Genomic DNA, 25,212 nt, shown 5'->3' with positions numbered 1-25,212 from the left:
TTTCATGGTGTTCTAAGAGTTTTTTCCCACAGTTTCAGATTTCAGTTCATCTCCATTCAGTATTCGTAATTTTTTCTTCTTTTTAGGAAAAACATGAAGTACAAAAATATAGTGAATAAACTCTTTTATTTACAGGCCTCTTATGTTGGAAACTTCATGTTGAATACGAACTGCCATCATTCTTCCTGGCACAGTCCTTATTTGAAAATGTCTGTAGAGGAAATAAAGGGCACTGTGTGAGTGTTTGGGACACACCCTGCCTCAGACAAAGGCAGATTCTCCCCAGGCTCCTTGGGGTTTAATCTGGAGTCAGATTACATTAGTCTGGGATTTGAATCAGAAGCGTTAGGTTTCTTAACATTAGTTTCTACGCACAAACATCTGCTAAAATGGATCATAAGACAACTGAACCTCACCTGTTCTTCACTTAATGCTGTAGATGGAGCGCCTCTGTGGGTCAACCCACACTCTGATCTCTTTCTCTTGTTCCATTTCCAGCATGTCGTGCTTTACGTTTTCCTGTTTCCTGTTGTAAACATGAAAAACTGTAAATGACCACATCTGAGTTCTGAAATTCCACCGACGACACAGTGAGGCTATACTGCCAGTCCATGACCTCCACATCACAAACACCAACCTGTTCTCCTCAGAGACGGTCTCCTTCTGGTATAGAATCTGGTTCTTACTGCTAAAAAAGTCCTTGTGGTGATCATAGACCGACTTTAACTGGAAGTCGAGGCTGTCGTGTGAAACCTGAGGTCAAGAGAGGCGCAGAAGGTGCATATCTGTTCATTTATTTTATGCTTTCATAATTTAAAATAGAAATTCCTGGAAATTACCTGGTTCTCATAATGCATAACACTTCTCCGGGTGCTGGCCAGAGTTGCAGCATCATGGAGGCGGCTCCAGGGTTCCTCCATTTGGGCGATGTGTGTTGGTTTATTGTAAGTTTTTCTCTGCATAGTAGGAACAACAACAAAAATAATCAGCAAAATTACAAAAAATGTTTCATAAAATATAAACCTTTATGCCAAGAGTGGAAAACGTGAAATTACTTTTCAAATGTGTGTTTTCCAAAGAAATACTATCAGCGTTACAATAAAATCCTAATATAGGAGTGGACCACATAAACCTGAAACAGTGCTCATTAATAAGTGATCTGTCATCACAGATGTTAGTTTTATTTATTTTTTTATCCACTTAATAATCTTATCAGAACTGAGCCCAAACATGTAACAAGCAACAGAAAGATTTAAATCAAAATTAAAAATGCTTCCTAAAAATCTGCCCGAGCTCTAAGTACAGTTTGTTTGAATGAGAACCTCAAACTGTTTCCTCCATTGTATTTTATGTTTATTCTGCTGTGTTTAACTACTTCACAATCATTTAATCATTTGTTTTCTAAAGGCGTGATTCCCAGCTGGTCAGAGCCCTGGGGGCTTTGGATCAGCTGCTCGGTGGCACCAGTTCTTTGTCTTTATAGTTGTAGATTATGTTAATTCAAAATAACACAGTATATTTAGCTAACTCCATCCTTTCGACATTGAAAAATGTTCTGTATGTCCTGTTATTACAGTAACAGGATCAGGAATTAAGTCTCACACGAACTTATATTCATGTCACCTGGTGGTTTAAGTTAATTTTAAGTGGTTCTCATGAACCCAGAGCAGCAGTACGGAGCTGGCTGTCCGCCGGTTCCTGACCCACCTGCTGCGGCCTGAAGCTGCTGAGCGTGAAGCCGTCTTCAAACCTCGGGAAGGGGAACGGGTCCCGGCTCGACATGTTTAATGACAACACGATGCTAAATGCGATATGTGCTGATAAGTTGGATGTTGTTGTTGCTATTCTAGCTAACTCTGGGATGTCCAGCACTTGGTTTCTTAGCAACCAAAAACTTCCGGTTAAACCTTTTCAAAAGAAAACGAACACCGTCCATATTAAAGCAGATGTTTGTGTTATGTGGAAAGTAACGAAGTACATTTACTCATATACTGTACTTAGAAGTACACTTTTGATTTAGTTCTGCTTTGTCCTACTTCTGAAGTTCCCCTTGAATCTACTAATATAAAGAAGGCCTGCACATTTTACATTTCTGTATAAATGTTAAATAAATCTGATCTAAGGTTGATTATTTGTGTTGTCAATAGCATCACGATTATTTAAACAACGTTTTAAAATGTCTACATTAGTTTAGTTTTATAGTGCTGGTCTTTTTGTTCGTACTTCAACTTGACTGAAGAACTACTCCAAGTAGTATAGTGGAGTACTTCTTCAGCACCTTTACTTGAGCATTGAGTTTTATTACTTCTACCCCTGCTGACCTGCTTTTAAAATATTTAGATGCATTTAATCTCAGTATTTTTATGTGTTTCTCATGAAGTAATTCACCTCATTTTCTCGTTTCAAGTTACAGACACTGTTATTTTGAGCTTTTAAACAAACTGATTTAAAAGTGAAAACTAGTTGAACACAGTATTAATATTGTGAAGCTTTGGGTTTTTTATTTATTTATTTATTTTTTTGGTTATATTCAAAACATTTTCTTGAGAGTGGGTATTTTCCAGATTACACTTCTCAAACATATGTTATATTAAATCATATTTACTCATCATCAACATTCAATGTCTTCTTAAATATTTATGAGTTAATATAATTTCCGAACGATAAACAGATAGATAGATGTGTAAATAGCTGAAATAGCCTGAATACTATTTTTATACCTGCAGCTCTATCAGGTGCTAATAGTACGTGTAGATTGTTTATATTTCCTTTCTGGAAACAGTAGATGTAAGTGTTGAAGTAATAACCAACAGCTTGTTGTGGGCCATTAAAGGATGATTCAGTGTAAAACCTGGCAGCAGAGCCAATCACCTGTCGCTATTTGTTCACGTTGAGCGTGAAGCCACGCCCCCAGCCGCAGGGCTGGCAGCACCTGAGGGCGCAGGTCGACTCCCTGCTCCGACACCTCCATCACTTCAGCAGCGACCAGAGGCGACGATGCAGCGAGGCCCGGGTCACCTGAGCCACTTCATACTGTGGCTGCTGTTTGCACGAACTTCTGCGGATTTGCCCATGTGCAAAGAGGTGAGTTCTAATAGTTTAATAGCTGCTACCTGTCTGAATATACAACCTTATCAATAAATTGTGTCAGTAGTAAAAAGCTGGAAATAATGAATACATTAATTTCAAATCTAGGAAATCAAACGTGTTTTATATAAATAAATATATCATAAATATTTATAATATTAAGAAAACAAGCCTTATACTCACTTTGACCCAATTACTGATATGACTGATAAAGAAGGACATAGAAAACTGGTTCAAAGGCTGTTTAAATTTGTGCTGATGGAAAACATCTTCTTATCGTCTTAAAATGAAGAAACAAAACTTAAATGGACGTTTTCATTTCAGCCTTTGTTCTGTCACATCCAGGGACATATATTGTGTGTGGGAACTGGACACATGTTACATTGAGTCTGACATATTTCCTCACTTCAGTCTAGTTATCAGTGTCGTTATCAAAATTAGTTTTACTAAAACTCCCATATCTGCTTGTGCTCTCGTCATCCTTCTGTGTCTGTTTTCACTTTGCATAACAACAGTAATGTGCGATAATATTCAAAATGTTTTGTTTTTATCAGAATATCTTGGGCGTTACTTTAGGGTGAGTAGCACTAGAGGCCTGTGGGCTTTTATTTTAGGTTTAGTGAGCTAATAAAGGTTGAACTCTTGTAGCAGCTGCTTTCAGCAGGTGTTTTTGTTTCCGTGCCAGTCTGGTGACCGTGAGGTACGGTGGTCACGATGTCCTGTTTCCTTGGTTTCCGTGTGTTTGTGTAAAAGGTGATTAGGCTTCAGTACATCTCCACCTTGATACATTTTTACATCAGATCTTTCCATGTTCATCCGATACCCAGACCACAGCTAATGTAGCAGCTCTAATCGAAAACACAGGCTCAGAGGAGTGCTGCTGCTGCTGCCGCTGTGTTTCTGTTAACCATTAATCCCATGAGGCGGTGTGGGCTTGCCTCAGTGCTGAGTGATCTTCCCAGGAAAAATACAACCTGCTGTTGACCAGCGACCAAATCCTGAGATTACACTGTGTCAGATTAAGAATGTAACCTTTAAAGTCATATCGCATCCCAAATAAGATTAGTACGGGTGGGACAGAGTTTATCAGTCACCTACTTAAAAAGTATTTCCAAAAGGTGTAAAAATGTGACAGATACAGAAAAAGCTTTGCACCTGAGCTCCTGCTGTCACCAAAGTCCTATGACAACACTAAAATTGAATGTTTGTTCTTGGCTAATAAACCCTAAAGGTGCAGAGCAGTAGCTTCAAGAGTGAGATTACAGTGACAGTTGAGAAATGCCTCCTCTGCAAATATTTGCCTAAACTTTTATTTGTGAAAGAGGCTGGACTAGTGGTGGGAAAAAAAAAATCCAGATACAATTAGTTTAAAACAATCTGATGACCCAGCTTCACTTCCTTTTCACAGGCTCTCTTTTAAAACTACAGGATTTAAAGAATAAATACAGTATAAAGTGCCAACCAATTAGGATAGTCAAGTCATAATTCTAGGATTTTTTTCTTGAATGTGAAACTAAACAACAATAAACTGAATATATTTCTGTTGGTCTGACAAAGAAGACTTTTGAAAATGTCACATTGGGCTGAGACGAGAGAAATTAACATTTTTCAGTGTCTTGGCATTTTGTAGCTAAAACTCCAGTTTCCAGATGTGTGAATGCTGTAGATGTTTTTGTTATCCCGCTGTGTGAAACTCACACCTGTGGTTTTTGTCTCTGCAGTCAGATTATCACTTTGAGTACACAGAGTGTGATGTACTCGGGTCACGATGGAGAGTGGCAATTCCCAACAAAGCTGACACATGCACAGGTCTACCAGATCCAGTCAAAGGCACTCAGTGCAGTGAGTATCCTACTTCACCGTCTTTTATATTTTCTGCACACTGTCAATCTGTATGGAAGCTTTAACATGTAAATAATAGATTGCATCTGTGCGTTGCCATTTCTCTCGTAGCTTTCTCCTGTAGTGAGGGAGAGTTCCTTGACATGAGGTCGCAGAAGTGTCAAAAGTGTGCTGCAGGTACCTACTCTCTGGGCACCGGCGTAGCCTTCGATGAATGGGACAGCCTGCCGACAGGTTTTGTCACACAGGGGGTGACGGTGAATGACTGGAATGCCCACACGGACTGCTCCAAGTTAGTACATACTTGTTTCAACATAAAAGTGGTTTTGTCATTGTGACTTGATTGATTAAATTGCTCAGTGGTTTCAGCTCAGCTCATCACTCGTTTTCTGCCGTTAATATTTTTTGTAGTTCAACCTGGACACCAAAGGGGGATTATGTAGCCTCAAACATGGACGAGTGCACCGCGACGCTGTCCTATGCTGTGAGCCTGAAGAAACCTGGAACTGTGTTCTTTGAATATTTCTACCCTGACAACAGTATCTACTTTGAATTCTTTGTAAGTGATTCAAAATGGTTGTTGTTGACAAAGGTTGCTCATTTCAGCTAGAATATTTTTCTCATTGTTTCTCGTTCTTCTCTCCACGTTTGAAGGTTCAGAATGACCAGTGTCAGTCCACAGCCTCTGCAAGCCGGTGGATGAAGATCTCTGAAAAGGACTGGAGTCAACACACGGTTTGTCCACGTGCACCTTTAGCACTTCTGTTCACTTGCTGGCAAACAGCTTTCATTTTGTTCTCCTCTCTCTTTTTTCGGACCAACCTGTGCAGGTAGAGCTCAACAAAGGAAACAACGTGCTGTACTGGAGAACGACTACATATACTGTGCTAGACAGTGCTGTGAAACCTGTGCTGTTAAGAAACATTGCCATCTCAGGTAGATCAACGCCTGCAGTGTGTCATGTGCAGCAGTTCCAAACATTTGTTCACTCCTCAACCCTTTTTTCCTGTTAATCATTAAAAGTTGATTTATCATTGTCCTCCAGGGGTAGCCTACACATCAGAGTGTTTTCATTGCAAACCCGGTACCCACAGCACAAAGCCAGGATCTGCCCGCTGTGCCCCATGTCCTGCTGATACCTACTCCACAAAGGGCGCAACTGTTTGCCATCAGTGTGAACAGGGCAAATATTCAGGTATGCCAGTTTGCATTTTTAATGCTCAGTCCACAGAGTCATATCACCTACCAGTGTGTTTCATAACTTGACACCGTTCTCGTAGATGTGTCTAAACTTACAACTATTATGTATTTGCATGTTGCCTCACACACATGTGTAAAGTAATCTGCATGCAAACAAGGCACTTACTGCTTAAGTGGTTACAGAGTTATCTTATCACTGGATCTTGATGTGTGTTTTTCCTCGTGCCCGTTGGCTGTTTCCCCTGCCCTGGTTTCTATTTTTCCAGAGGCTGGTTCAGGGAGCTGCAAACCGAGACCACCATGTACAAACAGCGACTATTTCTACACCCACACTCCCTGTGACTCTGAGGGAAAGGTAAGATGGAAAACCGACGCGTGGAGGCAGAGTTCACACAAAGAGACAGATTTCATTGTCTGAATCCTGCTAGCCACAGCCATCTGGTGCAACTATTAGGTTTCCTTAAATATAAATGATGTGGGCTGATTGTGTGTATGTCACAGAGCCAGTGGTAGCTTTTTTTCATGTATTCATGTCGGGTTCGTTGTTTGTCTCAGACTCAGCTCATGTACAAGTGGATTGAACCTAAGATCTGCAATGAGACCATTGAAGGAGCTGTGGTCCTTCCTGCATCAGGGGAGAAGAAAACCTGTCCGCCATGTAACCCTGGTTTCTTTGTCACAAACTCCTCCAACTGTGAACCCTGCACCAGCGGCTTCTATTCAAATGGAACAGGTGCAGATTCAGTACTACTTTTTTACATTCCTGTCTGATGTTCATCATTTGCCGGTAGGATTGATCCAAGGCTAATGTGCGCGTTTTTTGCAGATTGACTGCGGATTCATGTACAGTATGTAAGAGTATACAGAGAATATTTGTTCAGAAACACCGTAACTAATTAACTATTTCTAGGAAACCTATAGAAAGTAAATATATTGATAGAGCATCTTTATCATCCAAGGAGAGGAGACTACTACTACAACATGTTGGTGTTTTCTAGGAAAAGCCACACACAGTGTATATACATACATTAACGTATGATGTATTTAATGAGGGATTATGTCCCACCTCCTACATTTTAAAGTCTCTTGTCTGATAGATGCAGATACAACTTTGGCGTTAATTAAAATTCAATTACATAGTAAAGCCTATATCTTTACACATACATAATTAAATGACTTATTTACAGCATGCACTGAGTGCCCTGTTGGTACCGAACCGGTGGTGGGCTTTGAGTACAAATGGTGGAACACGATACCGAGCAACATGAGAAGCTCAATCTTGAGACCAGAGGCCATAAACTCCAATCACAACACAGGTAAGTCTTCATACTACTCTTATCCTAGAGTATTACTGAATGAACCGCAGACAATGAGTAAAGATTGTACCAAACTACTGTGCTACTATTTTACTATACTATTGTACTTTGAATTGCTCACAGCAATACCTTTACTCACTTGTGCTTTATTTAACTTGTTTTTATTTGTGATGACAGCATGGGAGGTGGCCGGAGAGTATGTTTACACAACCCCCGGCGATCAGGACACAGACTACCTGATGCTCATTCTCAACGTACCTGGATACAGGTGAAGTCAAGCTGGTCTTCTTGAAGGGAATATACATGCAGTACAGTGTAGTATTTGCAGTGCAGTGCAGTAAAACTTGAATAACCTGTCACTCACACACAGCCTGCCTCAGTCCACGGTCAAGGACAGAGAACGGAGTGAACTATCGCGAATCACCTTCGTCTTTGAGACCATTTGTTCAGCTGACTGCAAATTGTTCTTCCTGGCAGTGAGTGAATAGACAATATTATTATCACACGTTAAGCTTGGTGATTTTATAAATATATAATAAGATGTGTGTGTGTCTCTCTGCAGGGTTATAACGAGTGGAATAACAACATAGTGGAGCGGTGGAACGGCAGCAACAGGAAACAGTCGTATTCTTACCTGATCCAGAGCAACAGCACCGTCACCTTCGCCTGGACATTTCAACGAACAGGGAAATTTAACACAGTGAGAAACAGTTTCAGTCTTTAACCCTTAAAGATTCGTTTTTGAAATGTATTTTTAAAGTTGTGACTTTCATTTACGGTTCAATTTAGTTGAAGTCAGTGGAAGTCTGAATTATCTCTTTGTGCTGTTTGCTTTGTCTGGACATCACCTTATTACAAATCAACAAACAAACAACCTGTTAAAAGCTATAATTATATGTCAGAGGAAGCTAGAAGCATGTTCTAAAATAACAATGGTGGCTCTCAAATTGACTTTCATGTTACTCTTTTTTGCAGGAGAGGAAATATAGCGCTGATGTTGCAAAGATCTACTCCATCTACATCACCAATGTAGTCGGAGGTGTGGCCTCACAGTGTCGCCGCTGTGCCGTGAGCTCTGGCAAAGCCGACTCTGCCTGCGTTCCCTGTCCAGCGGGACACTACATGGTCAACAGGACGGGAGAGTGTAAGAGCTGCCCACCGAACACCTTCATCAAAGCCCAGCATCCAGTTGGACAGGCCGCTTGTATTCAGTGTGGACCAAACACAATAAGAAACAAAGTAAGGAGAATAAAATCCTGTCTGCTGAAAAACTCTGAATACATCTGATCAGTTTACTTATCGTCACCCTGACTTCTTCCTCCAGGCCTACTCCTCTTGCCTCAGTGACTGTACATTGGACATGCAGACGAGAGGAGGAACTCTGCTGCGCTATGATTTCTCTCCTCTGTCCAATGTCACTGGGTTCAACAGCAGCCCCCGCTTTACCAGCAAAGGCCTGAGATATTTCCAACACTTTCGTGTGGGTCTGTGTGGGAAAGAGGTGAGAAAGTTGTGGCTGTTTTCTCTTTTTGGCAAATTTTATGTGACGCCCTTTTTAACCTGCTGCTTTTCTCATACAGGGCCAAGTTCCAGCTACGTGTGTGGACAATGTAACAGAGAGTGGGAGAGAGGTCAGAGGTTATGTCTGTCAGTCCACTGTGGTTCCCTCTGAAATCAGGAGTCAGAGCATCGTGTCTTCCCAGCCTTTCCTCATTGGTGACTCACTCATTGGTATGAACTTAATGCTGAAGCCATATATTAGTATCATTGGAAGGATATGTTTTTATGAAAGATTTGCTGAAATGTGTGCTAAAAATATACAGATATTAATTAAAGGCAATACACATCGATTACATATGATGAACTTTAACACATGCAGAGCCACTGTTGTGTAAGGCCACACATGCTGGTGGTGTGTTGCATCAGAATTTCACATTTACTTATTTATCTGATCCAAGAAAACGAACACTGTTGGTCACTGTTGTCTCTGCATTTTACCCACATTGATCATGTGGCGTAAGGGACTGAAATATCTCAACTATTGGATGGATTGCAGTGACATGTTGTGTCGATTCCCATGATCGCCAGAGGATCAATAGAAATGACTCTGGTGACCCTGAGGCAGATATTTTTGGTTTTGTGAGAAATGTTTTTATATTTATTAGATGAATTGCCCTCAAATGAGTTGTATACTTTCCCATCAGCCTACTTTATGTTTTTTGCTAACTAGGAAATCTTAGACTGGTCATACACACGTGACCATGATGGCAAACATTAGAACTGCTATTAGTGTTTAGTTGTCATATTGTGAGTTATTAACAGCGTGCTGTCTTGTGAAGGTGTGACCACTGACACGACCCTGGGCGGCATCTCTTCTCCTCATGGGCTGTTTCCTGCAACGTCTGGCCTGCCAGATGTCATATTTTATTACAAGTAAATGAAATCACATTTTATGTAGAATGTCTTTGATGCTTAAAAAGCAATCAGATCATCTCAGGTTGTAATTTATATCCTTTATGTTTGACATGTTTGTGATTTTTCCAGGTCTAGTGAGACGACTCAGGCTTGTAAAGAAGGCAGGTCAGCTACCATCAGACTGAGATGCAGTCCCACAGTGACTGCTAAAGACCACATCACTATGCCAAGGTATTATACATCATGACAAGGCTCAACTTTTGACCTGGGAAGAATGAGACAAGAATGGACACATTACGTATTTCAACAGTGATTTTGGCACCATCATGTCACATATTGAGCTAGAGCTCTTTGTAGATACGCGATGGACATGATGAGTGATACATTGGAGCAAATTTTTGTCACATTAAGTTTCTAAACATCTCTCTTCCTTTGTTTTTCTTCACAGTAACTGCTCAGAGGGGACGTGTGATGGTTGTAGTTTCCACTTTCTGTGGCAGAGCCAGCATGCATGTCCACTCTGTACCAAAAACCACTACAAAGAGATTGTCAGTGCTTGTATCCAGGGAATACAGGTAGTGCTGCACAATGACAAAAACAATTCACCTCCTCTACAACACACACCTATCACAGCTACATCACAAACCCATCTGTGTGGAAAGAAATACTTAGAGGTACTAATATCAGCTAAGTTAATCAGCACCTGACTGAAGCTACACACATATTTGATGGACAGACATGAGACTAACGCTCAGGCAGAAAACAATGGCAGTGGCTACATGTCCAATAATTGTATAAACTGATGAGTGATCAAGGCAAATCTCACTGTCTGTGTTTCAGAGAACTACTTATGTGTGGCAGCAGCCGCTGCAGTGTTACGGAGGAGAGTCCCTACCAGCACAAAAAGTCAGCGCTTGTGTGCCTCTGGATTTATGGCTCAAGTTTGGTGTTTCCACAGGATCCATCGCCGCTGTGCTACTTGTTGGTCTCAGCTGTTATTTCTGGAAGAAGACTCGCAAGTGAGGCAACAAGCATTGCATATGTAACAGTAGTAAATAAAATGAAAACTAATCCAAAGACAAAACCTAATCTACAATGACATCCTTCATCTGCAGGTTGCAGTATAAGTACTCAAAGCTGAAGATGACCACAGGGGGTAAAGAATGTGAGCTTCCCACTGCAGACAGCTGTGCTATAATGGAAGGGGAGGACGCAGAGGACGACCTCATGGACCTAACTAAGAAATCCTTCTTCACCAAAATGAAATCTTTCTCACGAGAGGTTAGTAACCACCTAACGCGAATGGAGCTACAAATATCGCAGCCCTCCATGTTTCATGTTGTTAATGTGTTTTCAGAGATCATCAGACGGTTTTGACTCAGTTCCACTTAAGTCGTCATCGTCTCTCCGGCAAAGAGAGGAAGAAGACTCAGATGATGCTTAAATTGGAGGACACGCAGATTGAAGAGAAACTGTTTTAAGTCTAGATGTTTTAAAATCTGCTCAGTTCCAACAGGTATCTTTGAAAACAGATTGTGGCTGTGAATTAATTTTATTTATTGTGAAAGATTTGGATTTACGGAGGGAGTTTTAAAAAAGGGTCACAGTTTTATTTAGAGTCAAATGTTAGGTTTGCGAACCTAATGCTGAAATAGAAAATCTCCATATTGGTGATATTCTGTATTTTCAAGGCTTTCAGTGTGTCTTTTAAAATGATCTAAGACCCAAACTGTGGATAAAGTTACACTTTTTGTACATGTGTGAGACTGTATTTTCCTTTTATGATGTTTTCCATAACTTTTAACTAGTGTGTATTTCATTTTTTTTGCCTTTCTGTTTAAATTTTTTTTTTCATCATCCTACTCTATTTTTTTTTAATATATATTAGACCAGCTATATAGTTCAGTTTTATGTTGTTTTTCAACATGTGAATTACATTGTTACAGCCTTTGCTGTAAATTGATGCTGCACCAAAGAAGATATTAGCAGATATTATCTAGTTCTATTGTGCAGTAAAGATATTTTCTGCAATAAAACAACAAAAGATGTGCATCTCCTGGAATTAAAAATGAATGAATACTGCCTTCAAGTGTTCTACATAAGATCAAAGCATGGAAATAATTACATTAGCCATGACATAATTTGTGATGTCATGGCTTTAAACAAAAGTATATTTATTGTTTTTGGTTTAATTAACAAAGGAACAATCGGGGTATTCAGAAACACGTATGTGCACATGCTATAGAAGAATACTGTACGGACGATTGACAAGATTGTTGAATTTACAGGGCATTAGCACATCTAGGTCTCATTCAGAGGTGTTTGACAAACTGAAAAGTGAAAGAAAAATATGGAATAGAAAGTGAAGAAAACAACTAACACCACCACCATAGCCACTTTTCGTATATTATTATTATATTATGGATCATCCATAATAATACATAATCACTTATTAATTCAATTGTAGTAGAGTAAAAGTACCAATAACATAAAGTACATTTTTGAATGCTAAACCTTCATTGTTTTTCTGTTGCTTTACTCAAATAGCTACAACATCTGCATAATCACTTCACATCTTAAACTTAAGTAAAAGTAAAATGACATCATTTAAAAAAATATCTTTGACATAAGTAGGTCCTGTCTCACGGTATTTTTATTTTTCCAGTAGCACCTAAACGCAACACGGGTTTCAGTTTCTGTGCTGTTCTCGTTGTCTCGACCGTTCTACTCTCGCGAGACTTTCTAGTGTGTTGCAAGCGGGTTGAAATCTCGGGAGCTGTCTGAGCTGCGGACAGAGGAACAAACAGCGTGAACACTGAAAAGCGTGCAACTTGCAGACGGCTGTTCTGCAACAATCCACAAGGAGCCAAACCCGTAACTTTAGAGTATATACAGTTCTCCAACAGCGGTGAAATAAGAATATACCATCTGTTTTTGTAACTTTGGGGAAGTTTGAGTGCAGAGCCCACCTCGGAGCAGAAAGTCAAGTCGGTGGTCGGCAGCTGGTTCTGCAGGAATGTCGCAGAAAGAAAGACCCAAGTTTTATCGACAGGAGGTCAACAAGACGATATGGGAAGTCCCGGAGCGGTACCAAAACCTGTCCCCGGTCGGCTCTGGTGCCTACGGATCCGTGTGGTGAATCACTTCTTTCGTAAAGTTTGCGTTTGCTTGTTTGTTTGTGTGTGTGTGTGTGTGTGTGTGTAGCCCGGTCACCAAACTTAACCTCCATTCATTTAGACGAGGCCTGTGCTGCAGATGCTAAAGTTAGGTTAGCCCGTCCCTGATAGCTGGCTAACAAGGTGGAGCCACGTCGTGTCTGTGAACTAGAAAACCTGTTGAGTTGTTTTCTGTCTCCTGTTAAACACTTGTAAGACCTGTAATGTGCCTGCGTGACTTCATTTGTCTTAGCCCAACAGGAAACCGCTCACTTCTAATGATTCATAAAGAAGTGTGTGAGGCTTTATCTGATCTCTGGTCATGTTGCAGTCACATAGCTAACTACTGATTCATTATTATATTTTGAATTATGTTACAAATCCTGTTTCCACAGGATAATTTAATGTCTTTTTTTTAAGAAAGGACATTCAATTGAGAGTATCAGTGTAAACACCAACAGATTGTGCAATCCGGTTAGGTTAGGTTAGGTTAGGGTGAGATGAACAGATATTTTTGGGTGGTGCTCATGTGTTTTAGAAGAATCTCGAGGATAAAAAGCACTTATGGTTTTTGACTTAGTGCCTTGATAATGATTATATGAATAGTTCTGCAGTATTTACATTACTAAATTAAATTATGGATGAATTGTTTAAAGAAAGTGACACCCCCTGGCTGAATATGATGCCTCTATATGTTTTGTTTTATTCAACAAAATGTTAGAACCGGCAAATATTTGACCTTTTTGCACATTTTTTTGATGAATTAATCCCATTACAACATCTATAGATAGTTTATGAGGAACAGTCCAAAAGACAAATAAGCAACCAGTGATCACATTTGACAGACGGAAAAGAGTGAATCTTTCTTATGTTTTATTGCTAAATCAGTTGTTAAAATAGTTGCAGATACATTTTCTGCAATTGTTAGTTGTAAAATGATCAAGAATAGATAGATGGCTCCTGAATTACCTTCACATAAAAGGATTAATTTAGCAAATTTTTCATGTTCCAATATTTAGACACAAAGCACATCAATGCATTGCCTAATCATCTATTAGCAAGAAAAAAGTCCCAGCCTCTTAAATTTGAGTGTTTGCAGTTCTTCTGTATTATATGATTGAATCATTTCCCCTTTTTTATTGGCTTTCTGACACTTCATAGATACCATGATAAATGTCTTAACAGATCGATCAAAAAAAGAAAATAATCATTAGACTTAGTTCACAAACTTATGTTACATAACTGTAGTTGCTTCAAAGCTCATTAGATATGGAGCATCATCAAATACCAGTATGTCTCATCTTAACTACTGAGCTTTCCAGGATCTGATCAGTGTAAGGTTTCAGTAATGACTGACAAATCTGCATTAGATAAGCTAATGTCTGTTTATTTGTGCTGTTTTTAGAGGATCTTGGTGGTCAGGGAGGTCTCCTTCATGCGTCTTGGTGCCAACAGGGTCAGTGTTCACAGGATGGCCCTAATGGATAAAATAGGCGGTGCTGATACTATCTAGGACACAACATTGTCAGCGATGCACTTGATTTAGTGGTCAGATGTTTGTTTTGCAAATGGAAGCGTGCAGCTGTGCTGTTGCTGGGCAATAGGATAATCCGTTGCTGGTCAGATTACAGGCTCCTCACCAGTGCACTGACTGTGATTGTTTTTGTCTCCTTTTTTTTCCTGGCTTACATTGTCAGTGTTTACATCATGGACTCTGGCCTAAGTTTACTGTGAGTCACTGACCAGTTATTTTAAACTGGAACTATACGACTATATGGAGCTATATGATTTCATGTTGTACAGTGTTGGGGCAGCACACACCTGAAAGTGGACTCACACCATAGCCTTTATTTATGAACAGACTTGTAGGATTGAACTACAAGTGCAATGATGATGTTACCTGCTCCACCCTTTAAGAACGTGTCTGTGCAGCTTCATATTTTATTAAAATATATTTGCAGATGTGTTTTGGCTGGAGGCTTTAGTAAGAGTGTTTCTCCACTCTGATAACAGATTGGTAGCTTTGATGTTTACCACCTAATTTCACTCTCTGATGCATATTTTTGTCAGATTTAGTTGATTTTCAGAATTTTGTTTTGTTGAATTGTCATTTAGTGTTTTTCTGTTGCATGATTTAATAGCTTAACTCGCATGCACATACATTTGCATAATTACCTTTAGAAAAAAACTTAAACGATTAAATAGCTTATAGTATCACACACTGTCAGCAGTCACAGGTGGCTGTCCACTGGTCATGACTGTGTTTAGGGGAGCAGAGCAAGAGAAGTGTTGGACTGGAAACAGTCAGCCTTCAGAGTGCATCTTCCAATCTGCTGAGGAGATGACATTTTCTGCTGAAGTCGCCCTTTTTCAACCCTTTAGCAGTTTATACTGCACTTGATTTAGTTTTGAAAGCAAACTCAGCCCATATGAAGTTTCTGCTTAAGAATGACAAGCTTGCTTTTCTGAAGTTCATTTCTAGTTCACGGTGTTCAGTAGTTTTTATTCAGGTTTCACTATATCGGTGTGTGCTGACGAGGACTGTGTGAGAGGATCTGTGATTGTTGCCTCCATTATAATTGATTGCTTAATTGTTTTCTCACCTTTTCAACAGCTCTGCATATGATATGAAGATCGGTTTGAAGGTTGCTGTGAAGAAACTTTCCCGGCCATTTCAATCCATTATTCACGCCAAGAGAACATACAGAGAGCTGCGGTTGCTCAAGCACATGAAACATGAAAATGTGAGTCAACTTGTTTCTCTTCCCTCTGTCTTGTCTGGTGGCAAACATGCATACAAATGTTTGTTTGCTAATGAACTGTGTGACAAAAGAAACTGCGGCTGTAATAAAAGCAGGTCTTAGTTGTATGCATTATTAACTTTTCAGTACTTTTTGTATTTTTGCAGGTGATTGGCCTCCTAGACGTCTTCAGCCCGGCTACTTCCCTGAAGGAATTCACTGACGTGTAAGTTGAATGTGTTTGTTTACAGTAGCTACCTTTATACCAAGTTTCCTGTTCTCATGGTCATGGTGTCGCCTCAGCAACACTTTTGCATAATTTAACAATAGTGTTCAACAAAATGCAGCCTTTAGTTTCTCAGCAGCAGGCAATCCTGGCTGTGGCTGGGAAATACCTGGAGGCCGGCCAGCAGGCTGAGCACAGTGGAACATTTCTTAGACTGTCCACACTGTTAGTTGCTCATCTGGCAGCTACAAGAGTTATTTCACCTCCAGTTTCCTTCCCTGTATTTCCTGGTTTCAGGTTCTGTGAAACATACTTTAACCGCAGTTCTGCTGGCAAACAGGTAGTTATTGTTTGTTGATATTGAAAGTTGTTAGAAATGGGAAGTGGAGAGCTAGACAGTGCCTCAGATGTTTGTGCTGCCACCACACTATGTGTGCCATGTTAGACTCTTCCTCTGCTCTACATGCAGAGTGACGTAAACCAAGCTCATATTGTGACAGATTTGACACCAAACTAAATAATGAGTCTTACATTGGAGTTGTTTCAGTTCCTCATTCATTTTTTATTTCACACTTATCCATTGCTTTGTGGAAAATAATTCCCCTCATCTTGACTCATCCTATTTTGGAGCAATGTTCAGTGCAGCACTCAGAGACCCACTGGTGAAGCCTTGGCCAACAACATTGTTAGGATTATTTCTAATGCCTAACGTGTGTCACTTATTGTGGGAGCAACGCCTCGTAAATACTGGGAAAATATGTGAACTCACAAGGTCAGAACCTGGGAGCCTCTAGTTATGAGGTTTCAGTGACAACAACCCACCCTGGTTTTTAACCTGGAAAGAGGACAGATGATACAACCACAAAAAAAAAACCCAAGCACAGCTTTCTCACATAGTTAGTAGATGACAGCCCAAACAATGAGTATACTCTTTAAAATGGCATTTGCTGTGTGAAAAAAAACATCTTTCCTGTTTCCCACTAATGGTTTTATTCCATTGTGCCTGAGAGTGTGATGGATTGCATACTGTCTCTGGCGGTCATCCAGAATTTATAAATTCCTCATGGCAGAAGTGTTTTGTTTGTTTTAGTTAACGTTAGATGGCCCACTTCTGTAAGAAACCCTGGCGAAAAGCAAGCACTTCCTGTAGCTTTGGATTAGACCTGTACAACATTCAGGAGGAATTTTGGACCACTCTCCTTTACAAAACTGCTTTAGCACAGAATGTCTATTGGGATGAGGTCTGGGTTTTGACTTGGTCAATCCTCAAGGTAGAAGTTTTTTTTTTTTTTTTTTGTAGATTTGTTTTCTACAAGTCGCAAATATGCAAAAACATTCTTGAACATAGTTTGTAGATTAAAGGACAAAAATATCATCATTTGCATCTGAATTTACTACACAAGTTGAGTGTATGCGGTCTCCAGTCTCCCCGACTCACTCAGATGGGTTGTGTGTCTGCACTCAGATTAACCGAGATGCGTTTTAATGCATGGCTGTTTGACACGTGGCCTTAAGGTGAGAATATATATCTTTATGAATTAATAGAAGTACTACTACAAATGTGGAAAAAAGTTTTAAAGGATTTTGTGCTTCCAGAGGGAACTGTGTCAAGTTGGATAAATTCCCTTATCTCAGCTTGAGGCTACAGTAACTGCTAACATTACACACTCAATTCTCTGACTGAACTACTGAATTTATAGGCTGGTAAGATTTGGATATTGAGCACTAAGAAAAAAATGTGATGCAGTTTCACATTAATATTGCTAATTGAAATAAAAATCTGTGTATAAATATACTGTAATGTCTTTCATCACACTTTGATCAGCCGTCACTCTGTTTGCTGTTAAAATGAAAAGCTCTCCTCTCAAGATGCCCCGCCCTCCTCCCATATTAGCATAATGTCATGGAGGACTGAAGGCAATACAAGGTCATACATGTAGACTGTGCTGGAGGCATAACTCCTAAGGGAATGCAAAAGAGGAAAGGTTGGCCGTTATGGAAACAGAAACTCCTGCAGCTGAGTTTCTCTTGCTTAGTCACATGTTGGCTGAAGGAAAGAAATATCTGTTTTTAAAATGCATATCTGCTGGAACAGTGTTCTGCATGCAGTGTGATATTCAGGACACAATCTCGGCTATGCAGGTGCTGTACTTGTGGTTCCCCTTAGTTCTGGAAATATAGACTGAGTCACAAAGCTGCTGTAAGGCTCCCGTTTCGATAGGAGAAAAAAACAGAGGTCACTATTTTTATCTCTCTCTCTCTCTTTTTTTTTTTTTCCAAGGCAGGATAAACTTGAAGAGTGTCTGTGCCCCTGTGTGTTCAAGCGTTCCCAGGAGCTATTTTAAGGCCTGGCTCTCTGTGCTATGTGAGAATAGAAGAGTATTAATGAAATGGGCATTTGTTGAGCAGTAGACTGATGAAGCAGCACATGGCTCTGTGTGTTTTGGCTGCAAAACTGCCACTGTAGCATCCTGATCCTTCCTTCTTCCATAGCTCCTGTTTGGACATTTTAAAGAGCTCTGGGATTAGACTTGAATTATCTGCTGAAGCAGTCCCATTAAGCCCATTTATCTGGGTGGGTTGTTAAATGACATACAATTTGTGAAGGGCTTGGCCTTTCGTTGCCTCTGGAGAGACGTGTTAGTGAAAAGAAGTAGCAGCCAAACCGGTTTAAGCTCACATGGCCATATGGGAAATTTGTTTCAGACTGCAAACAACTCTGGGAAAATGTGTTGGAAGTTCAAAGATATTAATTTATGTCCTTCTGGCTTTTTCTGAAGTGAGAAAACATTAATATGCCTTCTCATGTTTGTCCCTATTTAACCTGTGATGGCGTTCTTTTCTGATTGGCAGGTATCTTGTGACTCACCTAATGGGGGCAGATCTCAACAACATAGTGAAATGCCAGAAACTCACAGATGACCATGTGCAGTTCCTCATATACCAAATCCTCCGAGGATTAAAGGTGAGGCTATGAAAGAACCCTTTCTGCAGTGGAAATCATCTCTACACTCGGCTGTTGTAATTTAATGCACATTCTCTTCTGTCTCTTTCTAGTATATCCACTCAGCAGACATCATTCACAGAGTAAGTCCCTGTTTGGTTATTGTCACTTTTATGCTGATTTAGGAGGAAAACAGTGTGTCAGGGTTTATGACATTGTTCACTTGGCAGAGTTGAGCTTGGGTAAACACTACAGGGAAGGGAAGTCATAAACAGGACCTTTACTTTGCATGGCATTAATGATGTAAGGCTTTTATTTTAACATTAACAACGAACAGACAGATTTATATTTACTCATAACAAGAAGGAATATTTCTCCAGAACACAAATATTGTCTTTCCAAAATTATGCTCTTCGCCTAAATCACACTAATTTACATTTATGGCTTTCTTCCCTTCAGGATTTAAAACCTAGTAACCTAGCAGTGAATGAAGACTGTGAGCTGAAGGTCAGTGAAACACTTCTCCCATTTAAAACGTCGGTTTCTACTAAAATGTGACTGCGCTGCCTGCAACTCTGCACCCTCTCTTGCCCTTGTATTAGATTTTGGACTTTGGTCTTGCGCGGCACACAGACGATGAGATGACTGGGTATGTGGCCACTCGCTGGTATCGTGCCCCAGAGATCATGTTGAACTGGATGCATTATAATATGACAGGTAGACGACACACTTCCTGCATCTCTACACCAAAACTAGTTTGACAAGTGAAAGTTAATGTTTGTGTCCTGCCTTTCTGTGTTTCAGTGGATATCTGGTCAGTGGGATGTATAATGGCAGAACTCCTCACTGGACGAACTCTGTTTCCTGGTACTGACCGTATCCTTTTCATTTTGACAGTCTGGTATATGGAAATACAGAGCTGGTGAGATTCTGACAAACCATTCGCAATACAAATCCAACTACAACAACACATGTCGACATTTTAAAAGACTGATTTATGCCTTTTTTTTATAGCCCGGTAGCAGATGCTGTTTTACAATGCTTCTTGTTTCCATTAATGAAAACCTGTTTCCAACAGGACGCTGCCCGAGGTGTCTTGGTATAAAAACTGTAACACAGATGGTACCTGTTGCCACACTTCTCTAGCATGACACAAACCCACTTTTCCTTCACTGTCACTATGCATTGTTGGCTTAGGTCCAGTTTTTGTCTGCACTATTTCCAGTTTTTTATGGGTCTACCAACCTGTCAGTTTTCAGACTAACGGCCTCTACTCTTCCTATTGTAAGCTTATAAAAATCATTCTGCTTCCAGGAGTTACTTTTACAATATGTTCTCTGCTCTTGCCTGAGTAAATATGTGCTTTTGTTACATCTCTTGTGGAAAATCTAAAGGTAATGTAACATTCAGTATCGCAGGTGGTTTTTAAGTAATACAAGTTTCACAGGGAGGTCAGATTACGAGTCTTCCCTCATCCAGAGTCTGGTCTTCCTTTACCGAGTGCTGGTAGACATTGATCAGTTGAAGCTAATCATGATGCTCGTCGGAACACCAGGGCCTGAGCTCTTGATGAAAATATCTTCAGAGTCTGTGAGTTCTCAAAGTCATGCAAGGTTTTTTTCTAACCGGTTTTCTGCTCCGAACTTGCCAGAGTGTACTGTGCTGTGTCACAATTTATGTAGCTGCTTCCTAATTGACGGCATGTTTTCCACCTGTAAGCTTTGCGGTTGTTAATCTCTTTAACTGGGTGACTTTAAATGGTGTTTGCTGTGAGTTTACTGTGACACAGGTGATTGAATGCTGGCTTTAACTGCCTGTAATGCAAAATACTGTGTTTCTTCCCTTTATCACTGTCCTTTACCTTTTTTCCACATTGTGCTTCAAAGCTTGAAGACTGCTTCTCAGCATAGCACTGCTGTGTGTCTCGTTTGTAGCCACACATTGTTAAGTTGACAAGCAGCTTCTTAACCAATTTTGCTCTGTCGCCATACTCCCCTTGACACAAGCTTCAAAGATATAAACCAGCTTCAGCAGATAATGCGTCTGACAGGAACGCCCCCAGCATCTCTAATAAGCAGGATGCCGAGCCATGAGGTGAGCAGGATCCACAGATGATTTCTTTAGACCAGACAAGAGACTGGGGAGGAAGGACAGTCAGACCTGCTGTAACACACTCTCCCTTACACATATTGGCCTTGGCTCATTATAAACATAAATCAGAGATGGTGTTATCAGCCACTAATTAGAGTAGTAGTAGAGGGTAAGGAGCAGCTCAGAGCAGTCTCTGGGGGCCACAAGCAGGAGTTTTTGGAATTTGATTTTAAAGTTGAATCATAATATTTGTGTGCCGTGCTTGTTGCATGTGATTATCACGTCTGTCACGTGCAGCTTTGAACCTGTGTGGCAAATTCATTTGAGTTCCTCATTTCAATGAAGTAATGAACTGTCTGTACAGAATTAAACACACAGTCTGTGCACCAGCTTGGCTCTGTGCTGTGATAAAGAGACTAAGAGCATTTCCTGTGCTAAAGATTCTTCCTTTTGCGGTTTTCTTTCTGCTTTTGTTGCACATTTCTGGAAACTTACTATCCTGCTTCTTTCAACATAGTTTTTTGTGTAATTCACAATATTTGCACTCCAACCTATTGAATAATTGTCAGTGTACAAACTAAATCTTTCTTTCTGACCTTTTTTCATCCTTGGTGTCTATGTCTGGTATCTGCGAGCAGGATAGTTTAACTTTTTACAGGATACTTGGGGCTTATTATTTAATAATGTTTAGTTTTTAAAAAGTTTTTAAAACATTTTCATGCTTAAATGCATGTAAAGCTGTAACTGATTAAAAAAAAAAAACCTTTGCTCTTCTAATTGAATGTTTGTTTTTTGGATATATAAATATGGATCATTTTTAAAGTTGAACTTGGAACTGAGATGTAAACAAAGATAAGTTGTTTCCTCCATTGCGTATGTCTGCTGAAAGTTGGTATCATGCATATCACCTTCTTTAAGCTATTTGTTGGCCTTGAATTGGCATCAGATATTTTTTTGATGAGACAAATCATGTGTGCAACTTAAGTGACTCCGCACAAAATCATTCTCACCAGAACACAACAGGACTGTCAATCACATGTTTGCCCCAAGCTACATATACAGTAGCTATGAATAGCTGCTATAAATACTTATTGAGTGCTTGTCTGGCTGTTCAAGCAACTACAAACAAATCTGAAAAGTAAAATCGCCTCAAAATTAAAAACAAGGCTGAAAAGTGTTTTGTGTGTCATGCATGAGGACACACAAAACACCTATGAGCTACTTTAAGTAGGAAAAAACATGTGAGCCGCAAGTATACTGTAAAGAGCTTGAGCTTTAAATTCAGCATATGTTCTATTTGTGTATTATTACTTTTACTTTCAGGGATATTTGATACAGTGTAGTCACAGCTGTAGATAGTAATGTCTTAACTGGGCGGTAATGACGTGATGCAGGTGGATACACTGAACAGAATCAGTAGCATGAGGTAATGTGAGTATTATAAAACAGGTGGTGGTGAATGTGAGCGACATGTTGCTGCTAGAATGATTTGAAGTCTGATTTACTGTTTGTATTTTCCCAGGCCAGGAACTACATCAGCTCCTTGCCAAACATGCCCAAGAGGAACTTTGCTGATGTGTTCATTGGTGCCAACCCACAAGGTAAACCAGAAGGAACATTTTGCTTCTATATTGTGTTATGGTGCACGCCCTGCTGATGTTTCAATGTTTTGAAATTCCACTTATACTTCATGAGCAACATTGGTTTAAAATCAGAACAACTCTCATCATGAGAGGATACTAAGATGTTGAATAGATCATGGACTGTGTTTTAGATTCACTTCTGGTTGTCATGTTATTCTTTTAAGCTGTGGACCTTCTGGAGAAAATGCTGGTTCTGGACACAGACAAGAGGATAACAGCAGCCGAGGCTCTCGCCCACCCATATTTCTCTCAGTACCACGACCCAGATGATGAGCCTGAGGCTGAACCGTACGACCAGAGCTTTGAAAGCCGCGAGCTGGAGATTGAAGAGTGGAAACGTAGGTCACCACAGGCCCATTCATATGACTAACATCTGTAAAATAGGAATAGTACATGTTACACTGATGTAACATTTTCTCGTTTCTTGCAGGATTAACCTACGAGGAAGTGTGTAGTTTTGAGCCGCCTATTTTTGACGAGGACGACATGGAGTAATGAAACGTGTTATCCACATCGACCCCAGTATCCAAAATACAAATTTCTAACACCCTCGGACATGTGCATTAGTTAAACTGTCAGACACACTTGTATCAGAGTGCCTACCAGCCTTCGTCAGTTTTTATTAATCGAGAACATTTTCTCTATGATCAGCTTTTGTAAGGGGCTCACTACCAGCGCAGGGATGTAAGGAGCGCAACCAGTCATCATAATCTTATTTATGAACCACTGATGCTGGTAAAGGTCACTTCTTATCAATAGCTGCAATAATTTTATACTCTTTAGATGTTTTTTAAAAAATTCAACCTTTGACTCATCACTGTGACTCTGAGATGCTGAAACATCTGGACCTAGAGCTGTGCTTTTTTTTTATTTTAATTTTACATTTGTATTCATTAATTTATGAATAAGCTGTCTATCAGTTGAAAAAGGATATGCTAGTCTACCACTTACCCTGCCAGGCTGTCACATATAGCACCGAGTCACATATATCTCTAAAATGATTCTGATTCAGTTTTGAAGAACTTTCACATCTGTGACAGATTTGATGTTTTATGTGTAACAAATTGAGATTGTACTTGTTCTGTGTAGTGGTCACCAGCTAAATTTCACGCCCAAGGTAGTTTAGATCCCCCGTTAGACACTGAAATATATTTTACCTACACAGACAAATCTGAGCCTCGGCTGTTTAAGGACAGTGCTTTTCAAATAGGAGAGAGATATTAAATGGTACATGTTCAATTTAAAAAAAATGTAAATATCTGTGCCATATTGTTGAAATCTGATTTTCTGTGGCTATGTTATGGAGCAATCACTTTTAGCATGTACATCACTTAAAGATATTGTGTGTGTCTGCGTGTGTGTGTTGTTGGTTTACAGGATTTTTAAGTGTCATGCTGAAGTCTCTAATAGAAATACTGCTTAAATGTCTAAAAGAGGGATTTCAAATGTATTTATACTTTGTGGAGGTGGTATTTATAAACAAATGAAAGATCCCTTAAACTATTTTCAGTCCAGCAGAGTAATTACTATCTTGAGTCCTTTGTTTAACAAATAAAGACTTATTTTTATGAAGCCCATGTTTCCTTAATTGCCTCTACAGAAAGTTTTATTTTTTAATTTACAAAACCATTTTTGAGCAGGGTCAGTGATTTCAAATGCGTATTAAGCAATCATTGAATGTGCATGATATTTACAAAGAGGGAAATGACTCATGCGTTTGTCCTTGAATGCATATTTTACCTTTATTGATGGCAGATAATATATTTGCCCTGCTGAAGTGAAGTGTCAAGTACACTGAATGACCTGTGAAAGGTGGAGGAGTGAAAGATTCATGAGAGAAGCTGTTGATAGACATCAGCGCAGTTTTATCATGGCATATTGAAGTCGCCACCACACTTCAAATGAGCATTTTTGTGTTCCATTATCACTTTGATAAAACATTGGATCTATGTCTGTAGGTCTGGTTAAGCATAAAATTAACATTATCACTTTTCTTTTCTATTAATTCTCGTCATTTTGCTGCTTTGTTATCTTTAAGAAGAATAATTTGACTTGAGATATTTAATGAGATGTTCTCACCACAAATCTGCATAACTACATAATGAATTCACAAACGGAATGCAAGTTATTTTAATTTGCCATAATTGTTTTTTGCACATTCTTTGAGCAGTAACTTTACAAACCAGTTGTTTGATGGATTTGTTGCTCGGAGTGCAGATCCCATGTGAAGTTGTGCACAGGGAAACGTTTCACACATTTCACAATCACTTTAATTTTGATGGAGGACATCGCTGCACCACTCTGTTGGCAGAAATCATTATTATTTGGAAAGTATATTACATTATATCTACAAATGCAAACCCCAAAGCATATGAAGCTCATTAGACCTGTCAGAGATCGTGGACAATGAAGACACATTAGAAGATATGATACACCATTAGAGACTTCCAGTTTGTATTGTTTGTGTAAACCACCTGGCAGTTTGTCACGCGAAGTAACCAAGTACATTTACTCCAGTAGTCTGGTGTACTTTTACCTTGCTTGACCGCTTC

The 25,212-nt window shown here is 39.7% G+C and overlaps 3 protein-coding genes across 4 annotated transcripts; 2 read left to right on the top strand and 1 right to left on the bottom strand.

Moving 5' to 3' along the window:
- Positions 1-111: 111 nt before the first annotated feature.
- c7h1orf194 (chromosome 7 C1orf194 homolog) lies at positions 112-1,895 on the bottom strand. The gene is made up of 5 exons (XM_026368628.1): positions 1,708-1,895; positions 840-956; positions 638-753; positions 417-526; positions 112-211 (listed from the first exon to the last, which is right to left on the bottom strand). Exons 1-4 carry the CDS (start codon positions 1,780-1,782, stop codon positions 424-426), a joined length of 411 nt encoding a protein of 136 aa, XP_026224413.1. The 5' UTR covers positions 1,783-1,895; the 3' UTR covers positions 112-211; positions 417-423.
- A 1,093-nt stretch (positions 1,896-2,988) lies between these two features.
- elapor1 (endosome-lysosome associated apoptosis and autophagy regulator 1) lies at positions 2,989-11,931 on the top strand. The gene is made up of 22 exons (XM_026367881.1): positions 2,989-3,084; positions 4,809-4,929; positions 5,041-5,221; positions 5,341-5,488; positions 5,584-5,664; positions 5,760-5,865; positions 5,975-6,124; positions 6,396-6,484; positions 6,685-6,862; positions 7,317-7,445; positions 7,623-7,713; positions 7,816-7,921; positions 8,008-8,145; positions 8,421-8,684; positions 8,770-8,946; positions 9,026-9,176; positions 9,785-9,878; positions 9,990-10,091; positions 10,309-10,435; positions 10,701-10,879; positions 10,976-11,141; positions 11,218-11,931. Exons 1-22 carry the CDS (start codon positions 2,998-3,000, stop codon positions 11,302-11,304), a joined length of 2,952 nt encoding a protein of 983 aa, XP_026223666.1. The 5' UTR covers positions 2,989-2,997; the 3' UTR covers positions 11,305-11,931.
- A 689-nt stretch (positions 11,932-12,620) lies between these two features.
- On the top strand, positions 12,621-23,899 carry mapk14a (mitogen-activated protein kinase 14a). Of its 2 annotated transcripts, none has more exons than XM_026367886.1 (12): positions 12,621-12,995; positions 15,630-15,759; positions 15,924-15,982; positions 18,836-18,947; positions 19,040-19,069; positions 19,386-19,433; positions 19,529-19,643; positions 19,731-19,802; positions 20,941-21,020; positions 22,540-22,618; positions 22,825-22,998; positions 23,091-23,899. In XM_026367886.1, the coding sequence occupies exons 1-12, from the start codon at positions 12,877-12,879 to the stop codon at positions 23,153-23,155; spliced, it is 1,083 nt and encodes a 360-aa protein (XP_026223671.1). In that variant the 5' UTR covers positions 12,621-12,876; the 3' UTR covers positions 23,156-23,899. The 2 variants fall into 2 exon arrangements, with proteins under 2 accessions (XP_026223671.1, XP_026223670.1); XM_026367885.1 differs by lacking the exon at positions 20,941-21,020 and adding an exon at positions 20,437-20,516 and having other exon boundaries at positions 12,622-12,995.
- Positions 23,900-25,212: the final 1,313 nt, after the last annotated feature.

The sequence above is a fragment of the Anabas testudineus genome, chromosome 7 (assembly GCF_900324465.2).
Source record: "Anabas testudineus chromosome 7, fAnaTes1.2, whole genome shotgun sequence".
Lineage (NCBI taxonomy): Eukaryota > Metazoa > Chordata > Actinopteri > Anabantiformes > Anabantidae > Anabas > Anabas testudineus.
This window is presented reverse-complemented; position numbering and strand designations above follow the sequence as displayed.

What these genes read in the sequence shown, in the direction of transcription:
- mapk14a (XM_026367886.1), top strand. Translation starts at nt 12,877, where the DNA reads ATGTCGCAGAAAGAAAGACCCAAGTTTTATCGACAGGAGGTCAACAAG. An exon ending in GGTGCCTACGGATCCGTGTG is followed by an intron (nt 12,996 to 15,629) that starts GTGAATCACTTC and finishes CCTTTTCAACAG; the next exon opens with CTCTGCATATGATATGAAGA. An exon ending in TCTGTTTCCTGGTACTGACC is followed by an intron (nt 19,803 to 20,940) that starts GTATCCTTTTCA and finishes CAAGCTTCAAAG; the next exon opens with ATATAAACCAGCTTCAGCAG.
- c7h1orf194 (XM_026368628.1), bottom strand. Translation starts at nt 1,782, where the DNA reads ATGTCGAGCCGGGACCCGTTCCCCTTCCCGAGGTTTGAAGACGGCTTC. An exon ending in GCAGCTTCAGGCCGCAGCAG is followed by an intron (nt 957 to 1,707) that starts GTGGGTCAGGAA and finishes CCTACTATGCAG; the next exon opens with AGAAAAACTTACAATAAACC. An exon ending in TTATGCATTATGAGAACCAG is followed by an intron (nt 754 to 839) that starts GTAATTTCCAGG and finishes TCTTGACCTCAG; the next exon opens with GTTTCACACGACAGCCTCGA.
- elapor1 (XM_026367881.1), top strand. Translation starts at nt 2,998, where the DNA reads ATGCAGCGAGGCCCGGGTCACCTGAGCCACTTCATACTGTGGCTGCTG. An exon ending in AAGAAACATTGCCATCTCAG is followed by an intron (nt 5,866 to 5,974) that starts GTAGATCAACGC and finishes ATTGTCCTCCAG; the next exon opens with GGGTAGCCTACACATCAGAG. An exon ending in CCTGTGACTCTGAGGGAAAG is followed by an intron (nt 6,485 to 6,684) that starts GTAAGATGGAAA and finishes TGTTTGTCTCAG; the next exon opens with ACTCAGCTCATGTACAAGTG.